Source organism: Camelus ferus, chromosome 19, assembly GCF_009834535.1.
Source record: "Camelus ferus isolate YT-003-E chromosome 19, BCGSAC_Cfer_1.0, whole genome shotgun sequence".
Taxonomy (NCBI): Eukaryota; Metazoa; Chordata; class Mammalia; order Artiodactyla; family Camelidae; genus Camelus; species Camelus ferus.
The window spans coordinates 2,182,668-2,206,347 of record NC_045714.1 but is presented as its reverse complement, the minus strand read 5'-3'; the positions used below and the strand labels follow the sequence as shown (position 1 = coordinate 2,206,347).

Below are 23,680 nucleotides of genomic sequence, written 5' to 3'. Positions count from 1 at the left end.
CTCCAGCAGAGAGCTCTGACCCTAATCCTAATGCTGCCTAGGCATCCGAACTCTGCAAACCCCTCCTTGCTATTCAGAGCTGACTTCTACCCTCTGACTGAGCCATTACTGGGGCTTCGAGATCTAGAGAACCAGGAAAGGGAGTATCTGACTCAATAACCTTCACCCTTTATATAGATGAGAAAAACTGAGGCCCAAAGAGGGACAGGACTTGTCCAAATCACAGCCCAAGTCAGCGATACAGGCAGGACTGGATTCTAGCCCCCAACACCCAGGGTTGCCCCCACCCACCATCAATTCTTGCACAAGTGCCCTTCCACTGAGGCTCTTGGGCAGGGGGTGTGGCCAGGACAAGACAGACACGTCCATCCACCCCATCCTTCCTCCCCTGACTCAGTTGCTCTAACGTCCCTGAGGCTGCAGGTCTTAATTTAGGGGCCTCTGGGTTCAACCTTATTAGGTGTCAGCAGCAGAAACATGAGGGCGCAGAGCCTCCTCCTCCTGGTGGCCCTCCTGGCTTTGGGGAGCCAGCTGCCTGCTGCCTTGGGCAGGAGGAAGGGAGGTGAGTGTGGGTAGGTTCCTCTGCCCCAGGGACAGAGGTGGTTTCTGCTTTTAGGGGAGAGTAAATGTTTGGGGGAAGGTAGGCGATGCAGACTGTGTGTGTGTGCGCGCGCGCGCGCGCGCACCTGCCTCTAGGTACCTGCTTCTTAGTGTTTCCAGCAGCTTACATTTTGTTTGTACATCTTTCTGCCTGACAGCTTTCCTGCATCTGTAGCTGTAAATGTCTTCCTGCCAGTTTCTTGGTGCTGGTCTGTGCCTGTCTACACGTCTGAGTATAAGACTGTGCTTACACCCATGCATCTGTCTTTATGGATGTGTATCTTTGTGCCTGCTTGTCTGTGGGATCTGTGCTGCACATGGATACTTAGGTATGACTGCAATATGTGTGTCTGAGCCTGTGTGCATGGACATGTGTGAACACGTGTCTCCCTGTGCCCCTGGGAGGGGAGGAGAGAGATCGTGGGCACCTGCTCTCTGGTTGTCTCCATGGGGCTATCTGGACCTGTGGGTTCACATGGCAGGGAGATGAGCCTTTCTGTCAACTTCTGTGACCAACCAGGCTTAGTTGGGCCTCTGCTCATCTTGTTTCTGTCCTTCTCCGGCCTTCTCTGATCCCCAGCCCCACCTGTGAAAGGGACTCCAGAGTTGAGTAGGGGGTGTGGTTTCTGGGAGCTGGGATCTGTTGGGAGGAAGCTCTACCCTTGTCTCTCCCTCTTCTTCCCTGCCTCCTTCAAAAGGCTGGGTCTGACCTGTCAACAGGCAACGGAAGCTGGGTCTGCCAGAGTTGCTAGACAGGTGCCTCCCCACCTGGGCAATGCCTCCACCTCCATCCCTTCTGGGGCTGTAAGCCTCTGACCTACATACACCTGTGCAGCCCTGGCCCTGGAGGCAATAATGGGGGGCCCTGGGGAGCAGTTCCCTGCATCCTCTCTGCCCCTCTAACCTCGGAGGTGAGGATCTCTCCCAGTGTGAGCTGGCCTGGGGAGGAGACTGTGTAGAGGCCCCCAGGCTGAGGAGGGAAGGATGCTGGCAAGTTCGAAGGCCAGACCAGTGCTGGCTGTGATTCATGTGGCATCACCACATTCCTCCTCATTGTGATGTTGTGAGGTTAAGGCTATCTTTACCCCCATTTTGCAGATAAGGAAACTGAGGCTTAGTGGGAAACCACCTGCCCAAGGCCAAAGACATGACTCTGAGTTAGTGTCAAAGGTGGCATTCAGTGTAGGTCTGTGGAATTGGGCAGACTCACCAATCCAATGTAGTCTGTAAAATGCAGACGCATGGCTCCGTCCCAGGAGTAAACAATGTCTTGAGGAATAAGGTCCTGGCATCCAGTAAGTGCAGCCTAAGTGGGCAATTCAGGGGAGCTGCTGGGGGCACTGGGAGACAACACCCCAATATTCAGCCTAGCTGCACAGAGATGGGAGCTGGAACCCACAGAACCTGAGCCCGCACAGAACCTGCCTTACGGCCAAGTGGGACACGCTGGTCTCCCCACCAGTTCACGCATCTCGATCTCCCCAGATTCTCTCCCATGAAACGTCTGTCTGGCTCTCGGTAGAAATTCAGACAGTGGAGGAGTGACAGGGCTGAGGGCAGGGGAGTCTTGGTTTGTTGTCTGTAGAAGCACAGACACCACTGTTTAAAAGACACACCCTATCCCCACCCGCAACCCCTGCCTCTGACATAAAGAGCCTGCACAGTCCTTGGTAAACAGTAAGTGCCTGACAATGTTTTCAGTGGTTGTATGAATAGATCTGTGTCTTTGTATAAATAGATCTGTGTCTGTGTAGCCCTGGACATGTGGTTGTGTGTGTATGACTGTGTGTCCACGTACGTCTCCCTGTTCACACCCACACATATGCTATGTACTTACATATATGACTGTGTATGTCTGAGTGTATGTGTAATTATCTGTATGTATGTATTTACATGTGTAGGCATGTATATATGACAGTATGCCTCTTTGACTATATGTATACATCCCAGCTCATACGTACATACATGACTGTGTTTATACATGTATGTAACTGTTAACTATCTTGTGAATGTCTGGATGTGTATGTAGGTATATATATGTGTGTGTGTACATATACACACACACACATACGTATGTATATGTATAGGTCAAACCATATGAAATTGCTGCTTCTTTTTTAAACCATGATTTTTATTTTTTCATTATACTTTTTATAATGCCCAAAATTTCAACAGTGAACATGTATTTTGACTATTTAAATTGAGCAAGACCTCTTTTCAAGTTAGTATGGGAATGGGGGGGGGTCTTGATTTGTTGAATTTTTCATAAAGCCCCTTTGTTCCAATCCTTATTTTAAAAAAATTATCTTCATAAAGTCTGTTAGTTTGCTTTCCTGCTTTAGTAGATGCAGGTTAGTGGAACCAGTTAACCTGACAAGCAGTGCCTGTAGCAAGGTGGTTAGCACGTGGCTTTTGTGCTGATAGTCTGGAAATTGCTACTTCTGTAGATCAAAAAAGTTGAATCGCAGCAATTTCCTATGGGTAAGCCCCTAGCTAATTGTGTGTAAACATCTAAGTGTGTTTGCATATTTGACCGGATATGTCCTTCTGAATGAAATCTGGAAATGACTCAGAATCTTACTCCAGGACAGAACATTCTAGAGCCGTTCAGAGGACTGCCTCAAAGACTGAATTAATACAGGGCCCTGAAACAAGGCCACCTGTAACGGTGACGAGCCCACAGTGCAGATGTGGCCGACTGTGGCCACGTGACATGCACCAGGCTGGCAACAGCTGACACACCGTGATGCTGATCTCCCTTCAAAACTCTATCGCGCCCCTAGTGTTTTGCCTCAAGGGCTGTGCTTCAGCCTCATGATGCACAAAGCAGGCAGAGGGGCTGTTCTCAAAGCCTCCAGCCAAGTTAGGTGAGCAAAGAGATGCAGAGTCACCAGCACTGATGGAAAGAGCCTTTGGGGTGTGGGTGTGGGTGGAGGCTGACCTAGTGAATCTGCACTCTGATAACAGGGCCTCTTGAGGAAGCAGGGTCTCAGCTGAGAACTGAGGAAGAGGGTAGAGGAGACAGCGCCAGGCAAAGGGCACAGCAGAGAAGTGGCCTGGAGTGAATCAGGAGCCACCAAGTAGACAGAGTGTCCATGATGCAACCAGAGAGATGGGCAGGGGCCAGGCCAGGCTCGGTCTCGTTGGCCTAGATGAAGACTTTGAACTTCCTTTTTTCGCGTTTTTTATGTCATCTCAGTCTCAAGCCAGCCCTGGGAGGAAGGAGTCCAGCTTCCCATTTCACAGACAGAAAACTGAGGCTTAAAGTAAAAAAAAAAAAAAACTTGCGAGCCATGTGCGATGACATAGATGGACCTTGAGGGCATTATGCTAAGTGAAATAAGTCAGATGAGAAAGACAGATACTACATGATCTCATTTATATGTAGAATCTAAAAGACCAAACCAAATCAAACCAAACCCAAATTAAGCTCATATACACAGATAACGGTGGCTGCCAGAGGTGGGGGGTGGCGGGTGGAGGGGTGAAATGGATGAAGATGGTAAAAAAGTACAAAGTTCCAGATCTAAAATAAATAAGCCACGAGGATGTAATGTACAGCGTTTTAACTGTACTAAATAGTGCTATAGTGCATATTTGAAAAGTTGCTCAAAGAATCGATCTTAAAAGTTCTCATCACAAGATAAAAAAATTTGTAACTATGTATAGTGACTGATGTTAACAAGACTTATTGTGGTGATCATTTCACAGTATAGATAAATATTAAATCATCATGTTGTGCACCTGAAACTAATGTAATATTACATGTCAATTAGACTTCAATTTAAAAAATTAAATAATAAATGAATAAATATAAGCAAGTCTGCACAAAAAAAAAAAATTTTGCCAAAGGACAGGAAAGAAATAACGAGCAGAGAATTTAGATCTTGTGATTCCCAGGTTGGCGCTTATACAACATTCTAAACTGACTCCAGCTCCAAAATATGGGGGGGGGGTCCTCTTACAGAGAAATCTGGGGGCTGCCCACCGGACGATAGGCCCTGCCTCCTCTCTGTGCCTGACCAGTGTGTGGACGACAGCCAGTGTCCCTTAAGGATGAAGTGCTGCCACCAAGCTTGCTTCCGCCAGTGCATCCGGAAGGTCTCACGTAAGTGTCCCTCTCCACCTTGCTGACCCCCGGCCAAGCCGCAAGCCCCAGGGCCGGGCCCCAGGTGGCGCTCACCCGGCCCCTGTATTGCAGTAAAGAAGGGCGGCTGCCCCGAGGACCGAACGCGCTGCCTCGGCCCCGTGCAGCACCTGTGCTCCAAGGACTCAGACTGCCAGGGCCTCAAGCGATGCTGCCTTGGCGCCTGTGGCCGGGACTGCCGAAACCCTGTCAGAGGTATGGCTCCTGTGTGCTTGGGGCAAGTTCTTTCCCTCTCGGAGCCCCAGCTCTACAGATCCCTTCAGTATAACAAGTTCAACAGGTCCCTTCCAAGAAGCCTGGGCCTCCCATGGCCAGATCTGGGGAAGTGGATGGGGTGGGAGGGGCCCTGGCAGGATGATGGAAGAAGTGGAGATCCTTGTTGTCTTACTGAATGAACTTGCTGCATCACTTGGACCACAACCCTACACTGCTCTAAGCTTCAGTTTGCCCTTGTGAAGGAGGGTGGGGAGATCTGCTTTAGTGGCTGGGCTGATGGGGTCTGGACAAGCCCCGAGCCCAGAGCTTTATTATAGGAGGGGATTAACTCTCTCCTTTTCTCTCCTCAGGCTAATTCTGGTTTAGGAGTCACTGCTCTGAATCTCAGGATGGGGTTCCCAGCAGGAAGATACGATGAAGGTGGGGGGCTGGGATCCTGCCACCCAGAAAGCACCCTCTGCCAGTGGCAATTCCAACCTTGTGATAAACACTGATCTGCTGTCACTCCCCCTGCCACCCATCCCCCACCCCTCTTACTTCCTCCTGGGAGTCAAGGTCTACAGCCAGACCTCAAGGACTCCTCTCTGTCGTCCTGTACCACTGCTGCATTGAGCTTCTCAGCCTTCCTAACACCCTCTTTCACATCTCTTTGGAGATGTATTCCTTCCACCTGAAATGCCCAGCTCAGGTGGGCCCCTTTTTGTGGAGTCCTGACCCCTCTTTCGGGCAGCACAACGACCCCAAACGTATGTTCTAGCAGAATTTTCCAAACGTCAACCTATTCACATACCCGTTTCACAGTTTTCTCCATACCTGCCAAACAGCATCACGGCATTTTGTGTAGTGCCTGTACTGCCATTTACCTAAGGTGTTTCTTTAAATGGACTCACTTTTGTATACGAATAAATTTACTTCAAAAGAAAAACTTGATGTCACTAAATGGGATAAGAAAGATCACTTGTCACAAGGAAGATGTAATTGTGAAAGCAGATGCATGAAAACAGCTAAGTTCCATTAAAGTAAATCATGTCAGATTCACTGATATTAAATAATAGTATTAAATTCTGGCTAGACACTGCCACCTGCCAAGACTGTGAGCCTGAAGCCTACTCTCTGTCTCTGTTGTAATAAAGGAAAATTAACAAGAGTTAAAGAAGTGTTAAGGACACAAATCTCTAAACTGAGACTTTCTTCCTGGTGTAATCAGAGGGATTGACAAAAGAACTTTCTCACCCCAAGAGTCAGGGTTGTATGACGTTGTGTCCACGCACATCCTAAGATCATTTCATTTTCTCCACATTTGCCACTCATGGGCAACTGCACCAGCCCTGGACGGCCTAAAAAAAGTCCACTCCTCTCTGCGGTCAGTTTTTGTTCTTGCAGCTAAATTAAATCCTAACTGATCCACTGGGTAAAGAAAGGGCAGGAAAAGTTGGTCATGAAGAGGGAACAGCATGTGTCACTCCTCACCTCAATCCTGAAAGGTAGGCATTGCTCCCATTTTACAGATGAGGTAGATAAGAATCCAAGAGGAGACATCTCTTGGACTATGATCCTGCAGCAATTCAGCGGTAAAGGCAGGATTCAAATCCAGTGTATTAATTATCTATTATGTGTAGCAAATTACCACGCTCAAAACAACGTACATTTAATTATCTCACAGTTTCTGTGGCTTAAGAATCCAAGCATAGCTTAGCTGGGTCCTCAGCTTCAGGGTCTCACAAGGCTGACATCACAGTGTTGGCAAGGGCAGGGGTCTTACCTGAGCCTCGATGGTAGAAGGACCCACTTTCAAGTTCATATGGTTGTTGGCAGAATTTCAGTTCCTGGAGAGCTGTGGGAGTAACTTCTTCAGTTCCTAGCTGGTCGTTGCCCCATTCCCTTGCTTTTCTAGCATGGCACCCTGCTTCATCAAGGCCAGCAGGAAGTCACAATCTTATGTAACCTAGTCCTGGGAGCAACATTCCATCACCTTTGCCATATTCTGTTCATTAGAAGCAAGTCAGTAAATCCTGCCCACACCCATGGGGAAGGGACTGCACAAGGGCATGAATAGCAGGAGGCCTCCGTTTTCTCATTGGTAATTTCCTCATTGGTAAAATGAGGGAATAAGACAAGAGCATCTTCCTGCTCTACTTTCTATTTGGAGGGAAGAGCTGAAGGAGTGCAGCCCAGAGACGCACTGTCTAATATGGCAGCCACTAACCACATGTGGCTACTGCGCATGTGAAATGTGATTAATCCAAATTGACATTTACTGCTGGCAGATGTAGTAGGCAGAAGTTTAAGATGATTCCCAAGTGACCCTCGCCCCTGTACAATCTCCTCCTCTTGAGTATAGGTAAAAGGGAGATTGTCCTGGATGGGCCTGGCCTAAGGAGATGAGTCCTTTAAAAGTAGAGCATTTCCTCTGGCTGCTTACACAAGAGGAAGTCAGCACTCCAGTTTGCCTAGAAGAATGCAAACATCCATGTTGTCACCTGCCACGTGGCAAGGAAGCAGAGGCAGCCTCTAGGAGCTGAGAGCAACCCCTAGCAGACAGCAAGCAGGAAAAGATGGACTTCAGTCCTACAACTACAAGGAAGTGAATTCTACCAACAATCTGTGAGCTAGAAGAGAACCCCAAACCCCAGAGGAGAACCACAGCCCTGGCTGGCACCTTGACTTCAATCTAGTAAGACCCTGAGTAGAGAATCCAGTCATGCCATGCCCAGACTACTGACCCACAGAAACTATAGATGATAAATTTGCATTGTTTTAAGTTGCTAGGTTTGTGGTAATTTGTTACACAGCAATAAAAAACTAATACACTGGATTTTGAAATGAAAATGTAAACTATCTTGTTAATAATTTCTTTTTTGATTCCATGTTAAAATTATAATATTTGGGGTTAGATAAAATATATTATGGCAATGTCACCTGTTTCTTTCCACTTTTTTTTTTTTTTTAAAGAAATTCTATTTTGGGGGGAATTAGGTTTGTTTGTTTATTTATTTATTTTAATGGAGGTACTAGGGATTGAACCCAGAACCTCACACATGCTAGGCACACACTCTACCACTGAGCTATATCCTCTCATCTTTTCACTTTTTAAAATGTTGCTCTCAGAAAATTTTAAATTCTATTATGTGGATCACATTACATCTTTGGACAGTGATGGCCTAAAGGATTCAAAAGACAGCCATACGCCCTTGAGCAAATCATCTCACCTTTCAAAGTCTTACATTTTGTATTTGTAAGATTGAATAACACTAGCACATAACCCCACAGATATATTTGCAGTTTAAGAGATGAGGCTTGTAGAATACTTGGCCCGAGGTAAGCACTCAATAAATAATTATTATTAGTAACAATTAATATTTGTTTTCTTGTATCCAGGTTCTAATCTCCAGGACCCTCTCCCCAGCCAGGCACACAGTAGGTGTTTCGTAAATGCTTGTGGGTCACACGACCTTGACAAAGCTCTTTGGCACGGTTCTCTCTTACTCTCGCCACCACTTGCATGGCAGGAATCAGCAATCTATGGGTGGGTGAGGACACTGAACTTGGTGGGGTGGGGAAGAGGGATGATCAGTTTCAGGCTTGATCTGTTTCAAGATTTCCCTGAGAAAATTTTGGAAGATGTGAGTTCCAATTCCAGGTTCACAACTCCCAGCTAAGTGTCCTGAGTGAGTGACCAGGCCTCATCTGTGAAATGGGTCTTAGTCTTTTTTGTCAGGAATAACTCAGATAAGTCACCTGAAGGCGAGTGCCTGGCCGGTACTAAGGACTCACTCAATTAAGAAAGCTATTATTGCTGTTGCTGTTCCTTTGTCAGAGAAGCTCCGGCAGAAATCCCTTTCTAGGGGAATCCCCACCCCCTAAATTACCCCTCATCCCCTGGCCCCTGAGTTGAGGGGATGCCTCGGCTGTTGGGCCCAGTCTCCAGACACCGCCTTCACTCCCCAACTGAGTCAGGAATAGAAACCACCGCAGCCCGCGGCCTCCCTCCCTCCCCCAGCACCGGCTCCGATCGATGCGGCCTCAGCCTCGGGGGACAGAGGAAGACAGGGAAGGAGGGGGCAGCGGGGCATCCGGCAGCAGAGAAGCTCAGTGGGGCGGCAGGGCAGAGACATCCCGGGTGTGGGTGCGGCCAGCGGCTCCCCAGCCTCAGCGCCTTCAGGGACCACTCACTGGTGGGCGCCCTAGAGGGGCCGCGACAGGTAAGGGACCTGGGAGGAGGGGCCTGATCTGGGAAAGGGGCAGGGGCTGCGTGAGTGGGAGGCCAGGCAGCCTCAGATTCTCGGTATCCGTGCCCCCTCGATGAGACCCCCAAGGAGGGAGCAGCGTGGGACTGGCCATTTGGGGGCTGTCCTGTTTGCCCATTCGTGCAAAGGGATTTGAAAAATTCTGTCAGGGTGGGTAGAGGGTTTAAACCGAGGGAAGTGTATCTGGAGCCCATCAAAGTGACCAGCACATGGTAGGTGCTCAAAATAAATGTGTGGAGAGAACCTTGAATCAAAAAGCTTAGTTTCCAACCTCAACTGGGCCTTGAGCTAGCTGGCTAATTTTGAGAAAATGACTTAATTTTTTCTTATTGATATTCAGATTCTTGTCAAGGAAGGTTTGTTGAATTAATCATCCCATTTCATAGAGGAAGGTGAGTTCCAGAAAAAAGAGAAAGGGGATTTGCCCAAAGTCATGCAGCTAATGGGTGATGGAACTGGATTAAAAACTCCACCTTTTGATGCCAGGTAGAGGGGTAAGAGTGGCGTTGCATCATATATGTGCACAAACTATATGCTAGGGACTGAGCTGCCGATAAACATCTTGCCTCATTTAATCCTCAAAACTTCTCATGGAAAGTACAATGTTCCTCAGTTTATAGATAAAGAGACTGAAGCTCAGATTGGGGAATGATTCTGCTCAAGGTCAACAGTCAGTAAGTGGCAGACTCAGAATCTGAACCCAGGTCGGATAAGGGAAATGCAAGGGATTAACATTTATTGAGCGCCTAATGTGTTCCAGGGGCTTCGCACACATGCTCACAATAACCCTTCACTGGCAGTGCTGTTATCCCCATTCTGTAGATAAGAGCTCTACAACTCAGAACTGGAGGAGACTGGCTGGAGGTCACTCACGTGACAGAGCTAAGGACAAAACCCCGACCTTCTTAAGCGCCAAGCCTAGGGTAAGTGAGGGGCACTCTGCCTGCTCCTGCCAGGCACTGGGCCAGCTGCTTGATCCCCTGTCCACCCTGGGAAGCAAGCATTACTGAACCCACAGTGCAGATGAGCTACTGAAGGCCAGGAGGTGAGTCACTGGCCCTCAGTTCCAGCACAGCCTGGGGACAGTGAGCAGTGGAAGGATCTAACATTTCCAGAGTATCCACTAAAGCCAAGCACTTCCATGACCTACCTTAACCCTCCAGCCTTCCTTGGGAGCAGGTGATATTGTCTGTATCGTGAATTGTGCCTTATGCCAGAAATTGAGAGCTGGAGGAAAACATCTTCCTCAAGGCTTCAGATGCATCAAGGGTGGAGATAAGCCCAGGTCTGCCTGACTCCAGGAGACAGTAAAACTAGTGGATGATTTACTACACCCCTTTTGGGAGCGAGGCCTGATCAAGACATTAGGTCATTTAATCTTTTTAACCACACATGGAGATGGATATTTTTATCTCCATTTGACAGAAGCTGGGGGGTGGGGTGGGAGACATGACTTGCTTATGGTCACGCAAAAGTGCCAAAACTCAATCTGACTGACTCTACAGATGCTTTAAATAGTCTAAGCCAATGGTTCTCAGTCTGGACCATGCATCAGATTCACTCTCCAAGCTTGTTAAAACAGACTTCTGGACCCCATCCCCTGAGTTTCTGATTCTGCAAGTGCAGAGCAGGCTGAGAATATGCATGTCTGCCAAATTCCCAGGTGGTGGTGATGCTGCTAGTCCAGGGAACACACCGTGAGAACTTCCGGTCTAAACTGAGTCTCTCAGCAACTCTAGATGGTAAGCATTACTACCTCATTTTGCAGAGAAAATTTAGGTTCAGATTGCTGGCTCGTCCAAGATCCCACAATAAGCCTCTGGTATACGAAAATCCAAGTTTGGGCAAGGAGACGTCCTATATGAGCACCCAAGAGTGCCAGGACATCCTGCCATTCAGCCATTCAGCAGTAGCTTTCAAAATCCTCCAGGGTAGATTTTGGCATTTGCTTTATGTAAATGAAGTGGCGGGAGGGGAGGCTCAGTGACTTGGCTGAGAACCCCGGTCGGAAGGGAAGAATATTCAAGCTCAAGTGTGACTCTTGAGTCCAGAGGGCACTTGACACTGTGCGCCTGCGGCCTATCAGACGCTGCATACAGAGCCTCCAATACCCGTGGCTGGTGGTGGATGCAGCTGGTGATCCAGGGACACTCCCTCTCTCCCTTCAGAGCCCCCTCCCATGTCCGTAGGCCGGCGCGCCAGAGCCACGGTGAGCGAGTTCCCCGAGCCCGGCGCCAGGGCCTCCTGGCAGCGAGGCGACGAAGTGCTGCGCGTGAACGTGGGCGGCGTGCGGCGCCGGCTGAGCGCGCGTGCCGTGGCCCGCTTCCCGGGCACGCGGCTGGGCCGCCTGCAGGCCGCGGCGTCGGAGGAGCAGGCGCGGCGCCTGTGTGACGACTACGACGCGGCGGCGCGCGAGTTCTATTTCGATCGGCACCCGGGCTTCTTCCTGAGCCTGCTGCACTTCTACCGCACCGGCCACCTGCACGTGCTGGACGAGCTGTGCGTCTTCGCCTTCAGCCAGGAGGCCGACTATTGGGGCCTGGGCGAGAGCGTGCTGGCCACGTGCTGCCGCGCGCGCTACCTGGAGCGGCGCGTGGCACGGCCGCGCGCCTGGGACGAAGACAGCGACACGCCGAGCAGCGTGGACCCGTGCCCGGACGAGATCTCTGACGTGCAGCGCGAGCTGGCGCGCTACGGCGCGGCACGCTGCGGGCGCCTGCGCCGCCGCCTCTGGCTCACCATGGAGAACCCGGGCTACTCGCTGCCTAGCAAGCTCTTCAGCTGCGTCTCCATCGGCGTGGTGCTCGCCTCTATCGCAGCCATGTGCATCCACAGCTTGCCCGAGTACCAGGCCCGCGAGGCGGCGGCCGCCGTGGCCGCGGTGGCCGCGGGCCGCAGCGCAGAAGGCGTGCGCGACGACCCGGTGCTGCGGCACCTCGAGTACTTCTGCATCGCCTGGTTCAGCTTCGAGGTGTCGTCGCGCCTCTTGCTGGCGCCCAGCACGCGCAACTTCTTCTGCCACCCACTCAACCTTATCGACATCGTGTCTGTGCTGCCCTTCTATCTGACACTGCTGGCCGGCGCGGCACTCCGAGACCGGGGCGGTGCGGGCGGCGAGGAGCTCGGAGACCTGGGCAAGGTGGTGCAGGTGTTCCGTCTCATGCGCATCTTCCGCGTGCTGAAGTTGGCGCGCCACTCCACTGGGCTGCGCTCGCTGGGTGCCACGCTCAAGGTAGGGCTTCTGAGGCCCGGTTGGAGGTTGCGGGGAGGTGGGTGTAACCATCTGACAGGTTAGCAGGTGAACTTACAAGCCTGAGGCGTCCAGGCCCACAGGGCTAGACACCAGGTGTGAATTTCACGTCTAATCAGACCTTCCCAGTGGCCCTATAAGGAGGGCTTTCTGTTTTGTTTCCTAGGGGAGAAACTGAAAATCGAGGCAGAGCTTTGTTTGTCTTTCTTTCCAAAACCAAACCAAAACAAAAAACCAAGACAAAGGTCTCTTTGGATCTATCTGTCAAACATCACAAAAATACACAAAGCAGGATGCTAACTGGCTTCTCCGCTGAGATTATCGGGGAGCACAGGTTATCAGAGGTCACCCTTAATAGGTTAGGTCTATCAATAGCCTCAGAGCTAACACTGAATACTAATTCTGTGCCAGTTTCATATCCGTTATTGATTTCATCCTCAGGACAACTTCCTCAGGAAGATGCTATTATGTATTCCCTTCCCGTAGATGAAGAAGCTGAGGTTGGAGGGTTAGCTTTATTTTAAGCCTGGTTGCAATTACTGAGTGCCTGCCCTGTGTCAGGCTCTGCACTGGGGGCGAATCACAGCCCTGGCAAGCTTACCTTCAAGGGGAAGTTGGCTGGTTTGGAGAGGGAGGAAATGTGAACAGCTTGCACTAAGGGCTGGAGAGGGAACAGGATGATACCCGGAGGGGGACATCGCGGGAAGGGTGTGCCCATTGATGAGGTTGGAGAGGTGATTGGGGCTGGATACCGAAGGGCCATGAACTCTTGGCCTGGAAGTTTTGGACTTGATCTCATGGGAATGGGAGATCCTGTGAGGGGCTTAAGCAGGGGCAAATATTTTTGTCATTACTCTGCAGGTGTGGAAACTGAGGCCCCAAGAGAGGACGGGACTTATCAAAGGTTCCTCAGTGAGTAAGGGGTACAACCCAGAGAAGAAACCAGCTAGTCCTGACTCCAGCCTCTCGTGCTCTTTCTTCTAAAGCAACCCTGTTAAGAATCCCTGAAAGGTGCTGAAAGATGCCTTCCACCCGTTGCATAGGAAAGCCTTTTGTGTGCCCTTCTGCCAGGGCAGCCAGGATGCTGGGTTCAGGCAGAGTAACCTGGGCAGAATGCTAGGGCAGGTGCGGGGAATTCCATTAGCCAGACTCCCTGAACTCAGCATCTCTCCAGGGAAGATTCCTCCTCCCCCAGAACTCTGCTTTGCCTCCACCATGCAGGGAACCAGGGCCTGATGTTGCTAGCTGATTCTGCCAGGAAGGAGAAGAGTATTGATCGAGGCTGCAGGGTCCAAGACCTGGGTGTAAGACTCCAGATGAGAACCTTGCTACTCAAAGCGAGGTCCCTAGCCAGCAGTAGCTTTCTCATTACCTGGAATCTTGCTAGAAATGCAAAATCTCTGGCCCTACCCCAGACCTAGTCAACTGGGTTCCCCAACATAATTTCTCCACACATTACAATTTGGGAGCCCTGTTCCAGCCTAGGGTTTCTCAGCCTCAGCACTGTTGACATTAGGGGCCCAGATAATTCTTTGTTGGGGTGGGTGGCTGTCCTGTGCATTGTAGGATATGGATTAACATCCCTGATCTCTGCCTACTAGATGCCAGTAGCACACCTGTCCGAGTTTTGACAACCAAAAGTGTCTCCAGACATTGTCACATGTCCCCTGGGGTGGGGGTGCAGAATTTCCCTATTTGAGAACCAGTGCCCTAGGGCTTGGATCTGGGGCAGGACAAATATACACATCCAGAGGCAAGTGCATTCAGTGGGAGGTCTGGGGAACTTGCACATCCTCTTGGCTTTCTTGAGAGGCAGAAAATATTTCTGTACTTATCAGCAAAGGGACAGACCAGTTCAAAGGACATGAAACCAACTCTTTGCATTGTGGAATATAAAATGGTTCTCTCTTGGTTCCGCAGCAGTTTAAAAACCGCGAGCTTTCCATTAACTAGCTGGTGCCACCAGTACCCCCTGCGGTTGAAGAAACAGCCATGGCTTAGCAGGCAGGCACCTTGGACAGTAATCAGGCCTGTGTTCAATCCCTGGGTGATTTGCTGGCTTTTGTAGTTGAAAGGTCTCAGTCTGCAGGCAGGAGACCTAGGTCTTGGCACCAGCTCTGCTTTGCTCTGTGACTTCAGACCTGTCTGTTCTTCTCTCTGGGCCTCAGTTTCCCCATATGCCCCATACCAGGTCTGTAAGCCCAGCCAGCTCTGACATGGCTTCCTGCATTCTCTTCCAGCACAGCTACCGTGAGGTGGGCATCTTACTGCTGTATCTGGCCGTGGGGGTGTCTGTGTTCTCCGGTGTGGCCTACACAGCCGAGAAGGAGGAGAACATGGGCTTTGACACCATCCCAGCCTGCTGGTGGTGGGGCACGGTGAGCATGACCACGGTGGGCTACGGGGACATAGTGCCGGTGACGGTGGCTGGCAAGCTGGCAGCCTCGGGCTGCATCCTCGGGGGCATCCTGGTGGTGGCGCTTCCCATCACCATCATCTTCAACAAGTTCTCCCACTTCTACCGGCGCCAGAAGGCTCTGGAGGCTGCCGTGCGCAACAGCGGCCACCAGGAGTTTGAGGACTTGCTGAGCAGCGTCGATGGGGTGTCGGAGGGATCGCTGGAAACATCCCGTGAGACCTCGCAGGAGGGAAAGTCTGAAGACCTGGAGGCCTAGGCCTCCAATGGGCCTCCTAACTCTCAGGTTTATTAAAACCAGGGCTCCAGGTCCCCCTTCCCACACCCCTGCAGTCAGCTGAAACAGAGCAGAGATTCCTCCCCTGCTTAAGTTCTTTATAATAGCGTGACCTCTCAGGATCACTCACTCTGGCCTTGGAAATGACACCCAAAGGCTGGCTTCTTCCTCCAGAGACACAGGGCAACATAGTGTTACCCTAGGTTCTGTGAGCCTGGGGCAATCCAGAGACCTTTATAAACAAACCTCCAGGTCACCAAGGAAGCAGGCATGAGCCAAAGAGGGAAAGTCAAAAGGCAACAATTCCTGAGCATCTCCTATCTCTCAGCCATGTCACGCTGGTTCTGCGTTGGAGGATGAGAGTCATCCCCATTTCACAGATGAGGAAACTGAGGCTCGGAAGGGCACAGTGACTTGCCCAAATGTCACGCAACTAGAAGTGGCGGAGCCAAGTTTTGAATACCAGCTCATTGGTCACCAAGACCAGTGTTCATTCCACTGGTCTTTCTTCTACCCTCACAAAGTTTGCATGTGGTTTTAGGGGGTTCATGGTCCCCCAGAGTTGGTTCATAGGGGTAGAACCTTCTGTGAGAGCTGAGGAAAGGCCCAGGCAGGGGATTCAGATGTATGTTCCCTGGACCTCAGCTGTGGTTCCTCTCTGGGAGCTTCCAGCAGGACTCAGCTCTCAGAGATGAGGTCCGAGAGGAGGAAAGAGGGACCTGCCTCCTTAGTAGATGGATAAGACTTGCTAAGTGACAGTCCTGTATCTTCCTCCCAGGGCGGATTTGCAGTACAGAAAATTTGAAGGGTCCCTGGCTTGAGGCCTAGGTCCAGACCCAGCTATGCTGGAATCTACTCCATCTCCAGATTCCAGCTCTTCTATCAAATAGTCACTGTCTCTGCCCCAGGGGGAGATGAAAGCTCAGTGGAGCAGGGGTAGCACTGATATAAAGCCAGCTCAGCTCTGAAGTGTTGGTGGCAAGGAGCTGCCATGCTTGGATACCTGTCCCTGCCGCTTCCTGGGCACCCCCCCCCAAGTCTGATCTTGGCATTTCCCTTCTGCCCACAACATAGACCTCCAGCCCTCCCTTGGGTTACCATCCTGGCAAATGCTTGAGACTCCTGTCACTTTTGGCCACATCTCTAATACTCCTCCTGCTGAGTCCTCTCTCTGCTTCTAAGGAAGTTGGGAGGGAAGGGTTCCCGCAGCCCTTTTCACATCCTGTGGCTGGAACACCCTTCTCTGTGCTGTCATTGCTGGACTGTGGCTCGGACTGACCCACCACACTGAGCTCCAAGATGGAAGACGCTGTCTGGTTGAACCAGCTTGGTGTGGGGTAGGTATTTAGGAAACGTCAAATGGATCGACCAATTCGTACATCCTACCGCGAGCTGAGCACTGGGGAGAAAGGAAATAGCCAAAGAGAGACTTCGTCCTCAAGAGGGCGGGGGCAAGACCGAAAAGGTGGTCTTTTCCGTTCTACCTCCCTCTTCCTCTTTGCTTCTTGAGGCTTTTAAAATGATTTCCTTGTAGGCATTTTACTCATTCAACAGATATCCTTCAGAAGAGTCATAAGCTGGGGCTTCATGTGTGGCCTGCAGATGTGTTTTGTTTAGCTTAACAGTGTTTTTAATATATTTTTTTAATTCAAATGCCTTTGGGAGAGGCATGCACTCTCCAGTTCCCCATGGCGTCCCCCGCCCCACCGTACACACAGGCACCACTGTGTCAGCCCTGCCACTTGCCAGATTTACTTTACCCACCTGGCCTCTGATTTATTGACTGCTTACTAGGTTCAGGAGATACCAGGGGGAAGGAAATATATATCCCTATACATGTGAGACTTACAGACTAGTAGGGGAGATGGATTTTAATCCAATAATCACATAAATATGTAACAGCTCTACGAAGTAAAGGGAGCTGTAAGCGTGTAATGTAGCTGAGAAGGTGAGAGAAGACTTCCCTGAGCAAGTGACGATTTAACCTGCCATCATATGGTTAAATAGCTAATCAGGCAATGAGGATTCCTGGAAGCGTGTTCTAAGCAGAGGGAACAGTATGTGTGAAGGCCTTGTGTCATACACAGGGCCTGGTACCTGTTAGTAGATCCCCACATGTGGATGGATTCTGAGTCCCCATATTGGAGCAGAGACTGGAGTTAAGCCAAGGGGCCGCTGTTGAATTCACCCTGCACGCGCTGGCCCTCCTGCACATTCACCTCATAACGTGTAGGCCCAGCTCTGTCCAGCTTGGGGCACAGAGACCAGGAGGCCTGCATACTCCACCCTTATAGTCTTGCTGGACATACCAAGGAGCCAGATAGCTTCCAGACTTGAATCCCCTAGAGCTGGTGTGGGGAGAGCTCAGGGGAGACTCGTCCAACCTGCATCCATCATGAGGTTATGTGTGGTCCTGGCAGAAAAGCAACAACTCATCTCCACTCTCGTGTATCAATAAAAACCACTATGCAAATAAAGAGGCTGGGCCCGGGTACCCATTTCTGCCTGCACGAACCTGGCTGCCTGGTGTGCTTTCTGGGTGATTGCGGATGGTGGGTGATGACGTGGAGTGACTCAGAATCTGTCTTCTCTGGTTCCAATCTTGGATTTGGCTCAGGTTGCTAGTGATAGGGATCCAGCTGGTTACTAACTTGGTCAAAGAGGGTAATTTATTAGAATAAATAACTGAAGTGATGAGCAGCTGTTACAGTTCCAGCTCTTTGTTTGCAAACAACAGAAACTGACTACCTTAAGAAAAAAAATTTATTGGAAGATGTATTAGTTTCCTGTGGCTGCTGTAACAAATTACCACAAACTGGATGCAGCAAACTTGGAACAACAGAAATGTATTCTCTCACAGTTCTGGAGGCCAGAAATCCAAAATCAGAATGTCAGCCCAGCCACACTCCATCCAGAGGCTCCAGGGCAGAGTCCTCCCCCTGCCCCTTCCAGCTGCTGGTGGCTGCCAGCATTCCTTGGCTGGTCTCTGCATTCTTGGCCTGTCATCCCATTGCCTTCTCTGTGTGTGTCAAATCTCCCAATGCCTCTTTCTTAAAAGGACACTTTTGATGGCATTTAGGGGCCCACCCGGATTATCCAAGATGATCTAATCTCGAGATCATTATCTTCAACATATCTGCAAAAAGATCCTTTATCCAAGTATGGGAATATTTTCAGGTTCCAGGGGTTAGGATGTGGACAGCTTTAGGAAAAGCTGACTGGCCAGGCCTCAGGAAATATAGGCATGAGGGGAGCTCTCGGGGCCTCAGGAGCAGGATCCATGAACCTTCTGTTGAGGACACTGCTATTCAAATGACCCCCCTCCAATCACTGTCCTTCCCAGTATCATTCTGCTCACATTCCCTATCCCAGGAGAGAGGTAGATTTGCCCAGCTTGAGTCATGCCTCTTCCTTGATGGGGATGGAGGGCTGGGTATCTGGGTAAACATCTACAGCAGACCACATGGGATGGAAGAAAGGTAGTTACCCAAAGAAAAGGCCAGGTGATGTCACCAGAAGAAAGGGAAGGGATGTTAATAGGCAAAAACAGTAGGTGTCTACTACATACCTACCTCCAGCTGCCCAGCACACCCTACGCTCACCTCTTCTTCCCATACACACAATTTTATAAATGTTTCTAACATAAGAAAACTATCTTGTAGATAATCAAAAATATACTTTTTGCTTTCCAGGCCCTATCAGTGTGATTTAATCAACGCAGTGGATCAGTTTGATTTCGTGCGGAATAGGGATAATCAGGGAATTGAAGTCTTTCTGGTACAGAGCTGGGGAACTGAGGTATCCCTGAGTTGAAGAGTAAAGGACAACTGTTAGCCCGTCTAGCTAATAGCAGAATGCTTCCGGTGGTTTCTGTTTCTTGGAAAAGAGAATGAAACCAGTAGATGCATATGAGCTCCAGGGACTGTACTTAAGAGCAGGTAAAATCGAAATCGTCACTTGATTAAAGTAATCCACTGCCATTTTCTAAGACCCGTCTAATTTTGCACCAGCCAAACAGGGGGAACTAACAGTGTTTTGATAGTCTCATCCCCCTGCAGGAGCTTTGGTGGAACCACTGATCTCTGCAGCCCAAAGATGTGGTACCGCTATTGAGTTGTCTATTTCTAAATGGTTGTTCAGTTGGATTCTGTTGACCTTTTTTATATTACAATGGCCTCCAAGGGTCAAGGAGCCAATGTGGGGATCTTTTTTAATCATCCAGGAATGGAGATATGGGATAGCTTTGGGATCCCATTAGACCTCCTGTGACATAGACGAAGGTCAAGACTCTATTTTTCACATGGTTGGTGGACCTATAGTGGTACTCTCAGACCCAAGAAATTAGTATTAGTTCAAAGTCTTCATCCAAGTTTCCCGGAAAGGTTTGGGTATTTCCCTTTCTTCAAGCATCCAGTTACCCTAGTAAACAGCCACAGGTCCTTTGGAGAAAAGAGAAGTGTTCACATTACACTCATGCAGTATTACGGCAGAATCTTTCCTCCACACAAGTAGTGTATCCTTCATTCAAAGGGCTTTAGATCAGTGAAAGAACTCAAGCCCAGGTGTTGGGTGTTGTTCTGTAACCATCACAGTGGCTTGCAGAGCACATGGGATGGCTCAGGATGTCCAGGGCTCTGGGATGTGACGTCTGCAATAGTGTCTCCCTGTTTGCTATGACCTCAGGGTAGGGACTTCCCAGGTGAGACATAATGCTCCTTAGGGATGATCAGATTTAAGCTCTGCCCCCTCCACAGCCCCATATTACAGATCAGAAAACAGAGACCCAGAGAGATCCAAGGTCATAGCTGAGTCCATTTGAGTGGAGAGGAGCTTTTTAGCTGAAATAAGGGCCAAGCAGGGTGTTCATACCAGAAAATGGAGTTGGAAGGGAATCTATTTGACTCATAAGGTATTTTTTGAGGTTCCTAAGATGGACGATGACCTATCAACTAATAATAATAACCACCCTTCACGTGTCTGTGGCACACTACAGTTCACAAAGTGACTTCTCACCCTTTATCTCATATACTTCTCACAACAACAATAACAAGACCACAGCAAAAATAGTCAAATAGTATGATCATTATTGGGCAGATTCAGGAAGCCGTAGCCCACGGTCAGATAGTCAGTTTTAGGCTTCGTAACACTGGACTGTAACCAGTGTTACACCAACTTCCTAACCCTTGGCCTCACAGTCCACTGTTATCATTTTGTTTGGCAAACTGAACTGCCCAGGCACCGCTGAAGGAAGTGGCTTTGAAATATGGGTCCAATTATGAAACTCTTCTCTCCTCAGGCTCTGGATGCAGCCCTTAGGTACGGGCTGGGATGGTTCTTAATGACTCCCAGCCCTCCTATTTCAGGCCAGCTCGGCTCTGTGCCTGAGTGTGGAAAGAATTCTGCAGAAAGTTTAATAAATTGAGATGCTTATCTCATAAGTTAGGAGCTTGAGATGAAAGGGACAGTGTCTTTCAGAAGCACAGCTGCCAGAAATGAGGAGGACTGGTGCTTGACTTTGTTCAGAAGGACTGGGTGCAGAACCCTCAGAAATTCATGCATTCAGGAGGGGCTGTGCACACCTTGTTCTTGGGGTCAGATGTGGGTTCAGATATTTGTCCTGCCACTTACCAGCTGCATGACCTTGGATGGGACCTGTTGATCAGGGCCAGCCTCCAACCTCCAATCGGGCTGGCATCCAAAGCCCTTGCCCGCCTTTTCCTCCCTTCTTGGATTGGTAAGGAATCTTTCAGTTACACGTGACCCAAACCCAGCAAGGTGGCTTTAGAACAAGGCGATGTGGAGGTTCAACTGAGGTCGTCGGGTCTTCTCTCCCTGCTGCTCTGTCTGCCCTGCATTCCTGTGTTGGCTTCACTCTCAGGTGGGGAGTTATGGGCATTACTTGAATATAATGGGAGACTGTGAGCATTACCACGTGGTGCAGAGGAAAGAATGTGGGCCCCGAGGCCAGAGAGTCCTGGGCTTAAATCTCTACTACTAGGAGCTGTGTGATCTGGGTTGAATTTGTCTCTCTGAGCTTGTTTCTTCACTTCCCTTGATCTAATCAACAGGGGTTGTTAATATCAACTCAGAGCATTAATATCAAGCTCAAGTGAGATAATGTATGTGAAAATGCCTGGTACAATCAGTGTTAAATATTAACCCCCCAAAAACACATAGGAAGGAAAGAGAGCTTGGCTGTCCCCACCAGCGCTCTTGTTCTCTGTGGGAACGGTAAAGCAACTCTGAGTGGAGGGCATTGGGAAAGAAAGCAGTCTGCATGGCCAGAGATCACAAACCAGACTCAGTCTTGTCCTGGAGGCCACAGTTGGGATCTCAGAATGAACAGTGGGGTCAAGAAACCTGAATTTGAGTTCAGACTCGATATGGCCAAACCTGGGGTCTCATTAATATCATCTGTCAAAGCAGGATGCTGACTGAGACAAATGCTAAGGGCTGAGAGTACCTTCCGCTTCCATTTGCCCGGGGGTGGGTAGTGTCCCTCTGACGGCTCTCCATCTCATCAGGAATAACACCCAAACCCCATCCCATGGACCACAAGGCTCTGCATGCTCTTGTCTTCGCTCACCTCTCACTGCCCTCTACTGTGTCCTTCGTACACTCTGCACCAGGCCTGGTGGCCATCCTCCCAGCAAGTCCAACTTTTGTTCTTCCTGCAGGGACTTTGTTCTTGCAGCTGCCTCAGCTTGAAAGGTGTGTTAGCCATGTCTTCTGCCTGGCTAGTTCTTTCCTGTCATTCAGGTCTCATGGTGTGTATGTATATATATATACACATACACACAAACAGAGTATTACTCAGCCATTAAAAAGAATGAAATCATACCATTTGCAGCAACATGGTTGGACCTGGAGATTGTCATACTAAGTAAGTCAGACAAAGACAAATATCATATGGAATCTAAAAAAATGATACAAATGAACTTATTTATAAAACAGAAAGCGACTCAGACATAAATTAGGAGTTTAGGATTAGCAGATACAAACTATTGCATATAAAATAGATAAACAACAAGGTCCTAATGTATAGCACAGGGAACTACATTCAACATCTTGTAATAACTTATAATGAAAAAGAATCTGAAAAAAGTGTATATTTATATGTGTAACTGAATCACTATGCTGTACACCAGAAACTAACATAACACTGTAAATGAACTAAACTTTTGGAGGTCGTCTCTCCAGAGGCCTGTCTAGATCACTCTGTGTAGAGCTGCGTCTCCCTGCGTGTACACACACACACACACACACACTTTCAATCTCATTATTCTGCTTTCTCTTCTTTATGGCACTTCCTCATTCTTTGAAATGATCATTTACTTGTTTACATGTTACAGAGGGTCACTGGGAATGTAAGCTACAAAGCTCCACGCATCTTAGTGTGTTGCTTTGCACCAGTGACTCAGATGTTGCAGGCGTGCCACCCATGACGTGATCTTTCTGAAATGGAGACCAACTCTTGATAAATCTCCAAACAAAACCTTATAGGTTTATTTGGGGGAAACTAATAAAAATGGGTCCAAAGTGCTTTGTATTTAGATGTCAGTGAGGCTTGGCTTAGCACCAGGTGTTTCTAAATGAGTTTCTCACCAACATACACATCCAGCGGGACACCTGCATGTGGTGCTGGGTGTAGGACAATTGTTTCGTCGTGCAGGACTGTCCCAGAACGCATGGCAGGACCTCTAGCATCTCCACCTCTGCCCGTTAAGTGCTGATAGGTCCCTGTAATCCTTGTCACAAAAAAAAATCCTCACACATCTCCAGTACTGCACACTGGGAGAATTGCAAAGCCATAGGAAGGGTGTAGTACTATGTACCTCGCGTCTGTGAGAGAAAAATGAAATAACCTAAAAGGCTCTGTATTGTGTCTGGCATATAGGGGCTTAGTAAACATGAATTTACTTCATCTCTCCTCCCCTTCTTCTGGCCAAAAGTTCTCAGTCTGACCAAGAGGGAACAGCTACTATCAAACCTGGCAACGGAAGGAAGGTAGGCTGAATATTTCAGGGAGCGAGCAAGTACATTAGGCAACAAGAAACACATCACCTCAACTCCCAGAAGAGCTGGCAGAATAGGATGACAGTTACACAAACAGATAATGGATGAAACTATTATTTGAAACACTGGACTCGAGCAATCTGACTCGAGACCTACACTTACTTTTGGTGTAACTCTGGTCCCTCCTGGCTGGGGAGTAAACTTGTAGAGCTAAGAGAACCCAGGCTCAAGCTAGGGAATTTTTTCTGGAGAAGGATGAGCCATACTAGGGCAGAACCCAGCCTATCCTCTTGGAATGCTGGGCAATGCCAGACCCGGTTTCATCAACAAGAGACTGGAATGAAGGATGCCAAGATGATCTTGTATCCAGACTCTCAAACCAGATCCTTTGTGTAGGTTGGTCCCTCTGCCCACGATGCCTCCTCTCCTTCACTGCCCACCCTTTCTCCACCTGGCCATCTCTTCCTCATTTTTTTAAGTTCCAGATATATTACGTCCTCTAGAAAAGCTT

The 23,680-nt window shown here is 49.2% G+C and overlaps 2 protein-coding genes across 2 annotated transcripts; both read left to right on the top strand.

Annotated features, from left to right (window-relative positions):
- The first annotated feature begins 424 nt into the window (after positions 1-424).
- Positions 425-5,911, top strand: WFDC5 (WAP four-disulfide core domain 5). The gene is made up of 4 exons (XM_032461157.1): positions 425-562; positions 4,568-4,708; positions 4,802-4,942; positions 5,314-5,911. The coding sequence occupies exons 1-4, from the start codon at positions 478-480 to the stop codon at positions 5,316-5,318; spliced, it is 372 nt and encodes a 123-aa protein (XP_032317048.1). The 5' UTR covers positions 425-477; the 3' UTR covers positions 5,319-5,911.
- Positions 5,912-10,054: 4,143 nt separating this feature from the next.
- Positions 10,055-15,178, top strand: KCNS1 (potassium voltage-gated channel modifier subfamily S member 1). Its single transcript, XM_032461156.1, has 4 exons — positions 10,055-10,133; positions 10,874-10,952; positions 11,400-12,442; positions 14,701-15,178. Exons 2-4 carry the CDS (start codon positions 10,883-10,885, stop codon positions 15,133-15,135), a joined length of 1,548 nt encoding a protein of 515 aa, XP_032317047.1. The 5' UTR covers positions 10,055-10,133; positions 10,874-10,882; the 3' UTR covers positions 15,136-15,178.
- Positions 15,179-23,680: the final 8,502 nt, after the last annotated feature.

What these genes read in the sequence shown, in the direction of transcription:
- KCNS1 (XM_032461156.1), top strand. Translation starts at nt 10,883, where the DNA reads ATGCTGCTAGTCCAGGGAACACACCGTGAGAACTTCCGGTCTAAACTG. An exon ending in TCTCTCAGCAACTCTAGATG is followed by an intron (nt 10,953 to 11,399) that starts GTAAGCATTACT and finishes CCATGTCCGTAG; the next exon opens with GCCGGCGCGCCAGAGCCACG. An exon ending in CGCTGGGTGCCACGCTCAAG is followed by an intron (nt 12,443 to 14,700) that starts GTAGGGCTTCTG and finishes ATTCTCTTCCAG; the next exon opens with CACAGCTACCGTGAGGTGGG.
- WFDC5 (XM_032461157.1), top strand. Translation starts at nt 478, where the DNA reads ATGAGGGCGCAGAGCCTCCTCCTCCTGGTGGCCCTCCTGGCTTTGGGG. An exon ending in CTTGGGCAGGAGGAAGGGAG is followed by an intron (nt 563 to 4,567) that starts GTGAGTGTGGGT and finishes GTCCTCTTACAG; the next exon opens with AGAAATCTGGGGGCTGCCCA. An exon ending in GTGCATCCGGAAGGTCTCAC is followed by an intron (nt 4,709 to 4,801) that starts GTAAGTGTCCCT and finishes CCTGTATTGCAG; the next exon opens with TAAAGAAGGGCGGCTGCCCC.